This window comes from Arachis hypogaea, chromosome 18, assembly GCF_003086295.3.
Source record: "Arachis hypogaea cultivar Tifrunner chromosome 18, arahy.Tifrunner.gnm2.J5K5, whole genome shotgun sequence".
Taxonomy (NCBI): Eukaryota; Viridiplantae; Streptophyta; class Magnoliopsida; order Fabales; family Fabaceae; genus Arachis; species Arachis hypogaea.
In genome coordinates, this window is record NC_092053.1 from 16620829 (window position 1) to 16630199 (window position 9371).

At 29.8% G+C, this 9371-nt stretch overlaps 1 protein-coding gene across 6 annotated transcripts; it reads left to right on the forward strand.

Annotated features, from left to right (window-relative positions):
- The first annotated feature begins 220 nt into the window (after positions 1-220).
- Positions 221-8200, forward strand: LOC140181547 (sesquiterpene synthase Cop-like). Of its 6 annotated transcripts, none has more exons than XM_072225432.1 (7): positions 436-613; positions 2835-3114; positions 3218-3593; positions 3685-3903; positions 4047-4188; positions 4400-4646; positions 7665-8200. In XM_072225432.1, the coding sequence occupies exons 3-6, from the start codon at positions 3463-3465 to the stop codon at positions 4628-4630; spliced, it is 723 nt and encodes a 240-aa protein (XP_072081533.1). In that variant the 5' UTR covers positions 436-613; positions 2835-3114; positions 3218-3462; the 3' UTR covers positions 4631-4646; positions 7665-8200. The 6 variants fall into 6 exon arrangements, with proteins under 6 accessions (XP_072081530.1, XP_072081531.1, XP_072081532.1 ...); XM_072225433.1 differs by lacking the exon at positions 7665-8200 and adding an exon at positions 5260-6126; XM_072225434.1 differs by lacking the exon at positions 7665-8200 and adding an exon at positions 5263-6126.
- The last annotated feature ends 1171 nt before the right edge of the window (positions 8201-9371 follow it).

Below are 9371 nucleotides of genomic sequence, written 5' to 3' on the forward strand. Positions count from 1 at the left end.
TTATTTTGTACATAGAATAATTTATAGATCAATAATAAATATTTAAATAAAATTTTGATTTGTTACAGATTAATCTTCTATTTGTCCGATTAAATACTGTGCACAAAATAAGACTAATATTTTGTTGTCAACCATGGAGGATATTAAACGTCCCTTTAGTTAGTCAAGGACACTAGAAATCACATCTATAAATTAATTAGTGATTGGTTCTTAACTCCTTACCATACATCGTCCATTGTCCAGTACCATACATATCCAAAACAAAATTGTTTTATAATAACAATCGTATTTATTATAAAGAGTATAGAGATAACAAAATTTTTTTATATTTTAGTGTCTAAAATATTTTTTTCACGTGTAATATACATAATATATATATATATATATAAAGCATATTTTTCACGTATATATATACCCCTGCCCAAATTGAGCTTTATCATCGTCCACTGATAAATATATATAAAACATTTATTCCATTAGCAAAATAAAAAAAAAAAAAAAAAAACCTACAATGTCTCTTGGAGCTGCTTCTGTTCATGAGCGACCTTGTGCAAACTTTGGTCCTAGCAATTGGCAGGATACCTTCCTTCACTATGCTGATTCACAGTCTTTGGTATGTTCTTTATCACTGACATGCATGTATTTCTTTAAAGGATTTATAGTATATGCATGTAAATGCTCCATAAAACTTCATTCCCCAATAATTTTAAGGGTTTTGAAATCTACTTGATCGCCACCAATATATAATATTATATTTCAATTAAGTTGTTTTTAAAATCAGAAGACTACGTCTTTTAAATACAAATGCTCCAATTCATTAAAATTTCACTTCCTGTAATCATTGTTATTATATTATTTTCAAGAAATCAGTTATGAAACAAAAAGTTCAAATCCATAAAGAAACTGAAGATTTATTTATCTTCTAATGATAATTTGGGTAATTTACCTATACAAATTATATCAACATCAAAATTATTAAATTATCCTATACTTGAACTGCCTGTAATCCGGTTACCTAGAATTTAATCGGTTTTGAAGGATTATAAGTTTCAAATAAAAAATATTTTTTTTGGTTCTTGAAATTTAATTTTGCGAGATCGGTTAGTTATTTTATTAATTATCTCTTTTAAAAACATACTTATGTGAGCCGTTGATTATTAATATATCTTTTATTTAATTTTTATAAATAAAAAAATTTAAAAATTATTAATATTTTTTAATTTTACATAATAAATTTATCCAATGTATTTAAAAAAGGTAACAAAAGAAAAACTAAATAACATTGACAATTATTTCTAAAAGACAACGAAATTCCTAAAAAAAATAATGTCAATTTTAGTTGACTCTTAACAGATAAATCAACAGTTTAACATACTTTATTCTATTAATACAGAAAAAATATTGACAGAAAAATTAATAAATCTCATAAAAATAAAGATCAATAGACAAAAATATTAATATTTTTTTATTAAAAACCTCATTATCTTTTAAACTTATCGTAGAAACCGTTTAAGATTTTTTTTTTCTTTTTATATTGGATTCTAACTCCAATAAATTTTGATCCAAATGTTTCTGGACACTTCTTGCAGTGATCCAATACTTTTAGGCTTCAATTTTTCAAGATTTGCAATTGTGATTTTTCATTTTGCTACATCAGAATAAAATTATCCCTTGCCATGTTATGACTAAGGATGACAATAAAACAGATAGAGGTAAATTTTTGTCGTATTTGATCCCACTTAGCTTTATTCTACAATAATTTGCGGAGAAATTGTTCTATTCTTATTCATAGGTAATAAAAAATTAAACTCTAACTTATTTTTATAAATATTCATTTCACTCTTATAATTATTAAAATTTAATAAATTAAATTAAATTTTAAAATTTATATAATCATTATTATATATATAACATAAATTAAAATAAAAACTTAAGAGTAATATAATATTATTAATTATTTTACTTATATATTACATATTATATATATTATATTAAAATTATATATATACTAGAGTGAGTAGGAACGGGTATTATTTAAACTCGACTCTCTCTAAAATTCTATCTCGCTAAAAATTTTATCTGACAAATAGAAGTAGAATAGAAGTAAAATTTTATCTCGCTAATATTATCATCTCTAGATATGACATTCACTGATTTTATAATATAACTCTTTTTTGCACCTATACTTCTTAAATTTGCAACTCATCTTTTTTTGGATTTTTTTTTATTGTAATCTCCTTCAGCAGGTGCGATTCTCCTTTATCATAATTTTCCTTTTGAGCTTTGTCCATTTCTCCCTTGATTTTTTCCGTCTTCATTTTTAACGTCATGATTTTTTTCATAGTATTTTTGCATATGAAACATTTTTACCAAACCCAAGTGCAAACTAAAGTCATCAAGTAGTATTATATTTGTAATAATAACAGTGCTTATTTAAAATAATAATTTGAGCCTAATAACAAAGAAGATTCTTCTTTGAAATATGATTTCTAAAATTTGGTTTCTCCTTTAATAATCTCTAGATCTGTCCTTGATTTGATTCGTCTCTATTCTTTGATGGTCATGCCAAAAAAAATTGAATGAGATAGTTTCATTTAGAAAAGATACTTTTATTTATGAGAGAATTGACTAAAAATTTTATATATATATATGATTAAAACATAAAGTATTATTTGTATTAGTTTGATTAATATCAAATTTGATTTAAGAAACAAATAAAACCAATGAATTCGCAACAAATAATCGTCACATATCATATATAGAGATAAAGGACATTTGAATTTGTTGATTTTTTACTCTTTTTGAGTTAAATATTAAATCGAAAACATTTGCAGGGAGTGAACGAAAGCATGAAAGAAGAAGTTCAAATATACAAAGAGAAAGTGAAGATGTATCTATCTTCTAATGACAATAATATCATATAAAAACTAAGCTTAATTGACTCAATTCAACGTTTGAGTATATCTCATCATTTTGAACGTGAAATTGATGAGATATTACTACAAGCCCACAATGATTTTACCAACAATGACTTTGCAACAGAGGATCGTGACCTTCACTTTATTGCATTATGTTTTCGTTTACTCCGACAAAAGGGATATTATATTTCATCAGGTATATATGTAAAAATTTAATATTTTATCTTATATATAATTGCAGTACAAAAAAAATATCTATTATTAATTATGGATTCACATTAATTATGTGAATTATATAGATATTTTCAACAAATTCAAGAATAAAAAGGGAGAATTCAATGAACTAACTATTATTCAAGATGCTAAAGGAATATGGAGTTTGTATGAGGCTGCACAATTAAGGGTTTATGGGGAAGATATATTAGAGGAAGCACATAAATTCACATACAATAAACTGAAGTCCATCACCAATCAATTGAACCCATCTTTAGCTGACCAAATCAATCAGAGTTTAGAACAACCTCTTCACAAGGCAGTTTTAAGAATGAGGGCAAGGTCATATATGTCTTTCTACGAAGAAGATCCTTTGCATGACAAAGTTCTTCTAAACTTTGCAAAACTAAATTTCGATATGCTCCAGAAATGGTATCAAAAAGAAATTGGTATTACCACCAAGTAAGTATATAAATCTAGACAAGTACTCCTTATTAAAAAAGAGAAGGAATTTCCTGTGATGAACAAGATATAACTTTTTGCATTATTATAGATGGTGGAGAAATTCAGAGTTTGGGACAAAGGTCCCTTATGCAAGAGAGGGGATAGTTGAGTTATACTTTTGGCCATTTGCTATAAACTCTGAGCTTAAATATACTACTTTTAGAGTTGTGACAACCAAAGTAAATCAATGGATGACTATAGTTGATGATACTTATGATGCTTATGGAACAATTCAAGAACTTAAGCTCCTCACACTGGCAATTCAAAGGTTTGATTTTACTAAAACAAGAATTGACCAATTTTACATTATGCTATTTATATTTTAATTAAAAAGGATCCAAAATGATCATCTTAATAATTCAATTCCATGATTATGTCTCTTTCTTAGTTTTTAGCCCTTTTGTGTTTCAGATGGGATATTAGTTACATTGCATCTCTTCCAGAGTGTTTCAAAACTATTTTTAATGCAATTGTGGAAGTCACTGATGAAATAATAGAGTTGAGTGCTAGAAATGGAGAAACAAATTTGGTGTTGCAATGTGTTAAACAGGCGGTAAGCTTTATTTCTTAGTTTCAAAATTAAGTATCATTTTCATTAACAGAAATATTTGTTAATAAAAAAAAATTAGCTAAAGACCACCAGAACCTACTTTATTTATTTAGTTTTCATTAATTGTTACGACTATTAATAAATACTGAATAAAATAAATTTTAATTTTTTTGTCTTCCTAGTACTACCGTTCCATTAATTATTCTATCTACAGTTGTCTCATTATGTACAAGGTTACATTGTTGAAGCAAAATGGTGCTATGAGAGTTATATTCCGAGCTATGATGAGTACAAGGTTAACGCAGCTTCAAATTTAGGATACCAAATGCTTGCAACAACATTTATTGCTTTCGGAGAATTTGCAACAAAAAAAACTCTTCATTGGATTTCTAATAACATTCCTCTCATCCTACAAGCTTCGTCACTTGTTGCCAGACTCAAATGATTTGGCCTCACATAAGGTAGAGATATTAATTTTGGAAAGGTTAGATATATAATAATTTATATGTATTTTTTTTATAAATTTGTTTTTTAAGAAATTAATTTTAAAAAAATAACAAATAAATCTTTGACCTTTTAAAATTTTGATAAATAAAGTTCTCAAAAATTTTAATTACAAATACATTTCTAATATTTATAAACAGCGAAAAGATATGTCTCTCCGTTCATTTGTCTCTCCTAAAACAAACGGAGATGGCTGACACTCACATGTCCATAATGGAATTACGTGTCTATTATTGTGCTAAAGTGTAATCTCTCTAAAAAAGTTAGAAGATAAATAGATCCATGTGCTCCCAAAACGGCGCCGTTTTGAGAGCTGCCTTAAATCTTCAAATTCTAGTCAGACTCCATTGCAGTGCCGTTCATCAAGTTTAGAGATAATCCCCTTCTCAATTCAATCTCAACACATAAATAACATTGTCATTGTTATGCTAAACCAGAACTCCGTTTACAAAAACTTAATCTTTAGCTGCTTTCTTGTAATACAAACACTAAAAGATTTAACCTTTTTACATCTGTTGCATGGAATTAAATCCTCGCATTTTGAAATGAAATCAATGCTTCACTTTCAAGAAGGGAGCTTCTCTCAAAAGACCAATGCTTCGCTTGTCTCACTGGAAATCCCATCGACGACTGTTGGTGGTGCGACCCAAACTGGTGAACAAACCGACAGAAGCTCACCGATTGTGGCATCTGGTTCGGGAGCAACGCAATGGGTAGAAAGGCGGCCAGATCTGCTAATGAAATAGGGGCGGCAAAACCAAGGTTTTCAGTCCCTTTTCATGGGTAAATCGGCTATGGTGCCCCGAAGTGGGTAGGAGCAGGTTGAGTTCGTATCGTTGTGGAGCAATAGTCACATTCACCCTTGGAACGTGGAACGTCTTTGAGGAGAAATCCTTTCTTGAAGTTCAACAAGCTTTAAACAGCTACAAGATGGTGAACGGTCGCAACGCCAATGTGCACGTCACCAGTCACAGCTACATCATGTTCAAGTACGTCTCGAAAGTGATCATCCACAATATCCACATCCACGATTGCAAGCTAAGCCCTCGGGCAACACCAATGTAAGAGCTTATCCAACCCACATGGGGTGGAAAAGGAGCCTTCGACGATGACAGAATCTCCATCTTCGGGTCACGCAAGATCTGAATTTGACTAGAATTTGAAGATTTAAGGCGACTCTGAAAACGGTGATGTTTTGGGAGCACAAGGACCTATTTGCCCATTAACTTTTTTGAGGAGATTATACTTTAGTACTGTAACAGACATAGCTCCGTTATGGACACGTGAGGGTTAGCTCAGCCATCTCTATTTGCTTTAAGAGAGGCAAATGGACAGAGAGACGTATCTGTCTGTCGTTTGCAAACTTCAAGGATGTATTTATAATTAAAATTTGTGAATGATCTATTTGTCAAAGTTTTAAAAAGTCGTTCGGGCCTATTTATCTTTTTTCTTAATTTTGTAATATAGTATTAGAGATTTTATGACAAAAAAGTTTAAAATTTGATATTTAGTGATTTGAAAAAATAAATTAATATAGGACAAATAAAAAAGTGAAAATAGAACTTATACAAAAAATTTAACAAATAAAAAGAAAGAAAACTCTTGTTTGAAATCAAAAGTATATTAAAAATATAATCATTTATGTTTAGGTGTTAATTAATATAAAATATTTTGAAAATAATAAATAATTTTAAATAACTAACAAATATTTATAACCAAATCTAACTAAATACTTTTAGGTTTAATTACTCTACTGGTCCTTATAGTTTTGTAAAATTTTTAATTAGGTTCCTATACTTTTTTTTTTAATTGAGTTTTTACACCAAATTTTTTTTAATTGGGTCCCTATACTTTTTTTTTCTTTTATTTAGGTCCCTGTACCAATTCTTTTTTTTAGTTGGGTCCTTATAAAATTAAGCCAATTACTACTAAGAGGGACTTAATTGAAAAACAAATTTGGTGCAGGGACCCAATTAAAAAGAAAAAAAAGTATAGGGACCTAATTGAAAGTTTTACAAAACTATAGGGACCAATAGAGTAATTAAACCATACTTTTAACTAGGGGTGGCAATATGTACCCTACCTGCGGATACCCAACCCGACCCCACCCGATCGGGTAGGGTTGCCAACCCGATCCGCAGCGGGTAGGGTAGGGTGCGGGTAGGGTTCTCGTGCGGGTCGGGTAGGATGCGGGTTGAGCCTCAACTCTACCCGACCAACCCGCACTCTATATATGTTTATGTTATATACTTATATAAAAATATGTTTTAAGTGAATGTTGAACCAAAGACCTTTCACTAAATGCAAAATATTTTTAACCACTAAAAGAAATCATTAATTGATAATTTAATATCTTTTTTTACAAAAAAATCAGTTCTATTTTAAATTATCATCAAGTTATATAATAATATTGTATATTTTTTATAACCCGCGGGTAGGGTCGAGTACCCGCGGGTTAAGAGCGAATAGGGTTAGGGTTGGGATATTCTCAACCCGCGAGTAGGATAAGGTTGAGTTTATATAAAAATCTCAACCCGCGAGTAGGATTAGGATTGGATCCAAACCCTATCCTATCCTACCCATTGCCACCAATTTTAACCATATCTTTTCCTTTTCTTACTCGTATATTTCCATGTTCCTTCTAAATAGAACCTTAATCACTTTTTCGTCTGCTCACCCAATAGCACGTTGTCACTTGTCATCATTGTTGTGCATCTTTTCCTTCTTCTTATACTCTTTTTCCTTTTTTCTTCTACTCATCATTCTTCTTTTACATTTCTTTCTTCTTCTCTTGTATCTTCTTTTCGTTCTTTGATTAGATTTTCACTTTCTAGATTTGCTTTTTTTATAAAAAGTGTAGTTGAGCTGATCGGATAAAATTAAAAATGCTTATACACATATTATTAGATCTCTGTTTCTAAATCATGGGCCTATACTATCTTATTTTCCTAAATATTTGAACCAATTATTTGTAGTTTGAGCAGCAAAGGAAACATGTTGCTTCTTCGGTAGAATGTTGCATGAAGCAATATAGCTTTTCAAAAGAGGAGGCCCATGCATTCATCAAAAAGGATATCAATAATTACTGGAAGGATATGAATGAAGAGTACCTCAAGTTAAGTGAATATATCCCAAGGCCAGTCCTTGATTGCATTGTTAACATGGCACGCATATGTGAGTTTCTATATGCGAACTCTGAGGATAAAGTTACAAATTGTGCACTCTTCAAAGACCACATTGTGGCACTACTTTTGGATCCCGTGGTCATGTAGCAGTTTCATGGTCCTAAGCTTTTGGGTTCTACCGGGATCAATTCTCCTTAATGCTTAATAAGGAGCTTTAATAATATGGATGTTGTTCACCTTCTCTGTTATTATTTTTTGTTTAATAAAATAGCTTGTTGTGGCAGCTAGTGTTATATTGAACTTCTTTTAAATGCTTCTTAAGAAACAATTGTATTGAATAATATATTTAACAAGGAAATACAATTTTTTGATATTTTATAGTTTATTTATATTCAATTTTAAGCAGAAATAATCTTCAATTTAGTCTCTAAATTTTTATTTAATCTTCAAATTTTACAAACATGACTCTCATTAGTTCTTGAGATAATTTTCAATACACGAACGTTAATGGAATACTACTGACACAAATAATTAGATATCACGCTATAGAATTTATAAAATGACATCGTATTGCTTGTTTTTGGAAGAAAAAAAATTTCAATAAATACAACTTAAAATATTGTTTTTGTTTATTCAAGTGCCAAAACAAAAACATCTGTTTTACTGAGTTCAAGATGGTATCTGACATAACTTACCTTTGTAAAGTTTGAGAACTAGATAAAGACAATTAAAACTTTAAATATTAAATTGATACTCGCATATAATAAATTTAAAGACCAATTAAATTAAATATTATCTCTTTTAAGCATCCGACAACCGTATGTCAAAAAAAAAAAAAAAAACCAGTAGCAGCCATTGCTCACTTTTTATTTAACGAAACAGCTAATAATCTTATTCGTTTAATAATAATAATAATAATTATTAGGGTGTAATAATAAGTATGGTTTTTCAATATATTTAAACTATAAACTTTCTCTAACCTAATATTATACCTCAGAGTAAAACTTGTTCTAAGTGTCCATTTATATAGTTTCAAATTGCAATATATATAGTGGCTGCTCTAGATCAGCTCAACTACACTTTTCATAATGTCCGATCTTATCATCTTTATGTAATCACTCATCACTACTCGTGGTGCATATTCAAACTTCAAAGTAAGTATGTAGAGCAATATACATAGTGACTCATATAAAAAGAAAAGTGGTTATCTTATAGTGAAAAATAAGAAAATACACTAATAATAGCCTTGAACTAAAAATATAACTAATAAGATTAAAATATAAAATTAATTATTCTCATCGACGTCACATCCAAAAAACCTTCAGCCACCTTGCCGGCTTGCCGTCACCGTAAGCTGCTGCCTTGGGTTCTTCTCTGCTCTGGGTGCTTCCTTCATGCCCTCTGATCTGCTCGTGCTTCCTCGACTTGCCTGTGGCCTGCCAATTGTTCACGTTTCCATCTGTCTTGCTTATGCAATTCGCTTGTCGCTCGTGAGTTGTTTAATTCTTTAAAGAGAAAGTTTAGGGAGTCAGCAGTTTTATTAAATCTAGACACTTA

Excerpts from the sequence above, each read along its gene's own strand:
- LOC140181547 (XM_072225429.1), top strand. The coding sequence starts at position 3,463 with ATGAGGGCAAGGTCATATATGTCTTTCTACGAAGAAGATCCTTTGCAT. Across the intron at positions 3,594-3,684 it reads GAAATTGGTATTACCACCAA|ATGGTGGAGAAATTCAGAGT; the intron begins GTAAGTATATAA and ends GCATTATTATAG. Across the intron at positions 4,189-4,399 it reads TGCAATGTGTTAAACAGGCG|TTGTCTCATTATGTACAAGG; the intron begins GTAAGCTTTATT and ends TTCTATCTACAG.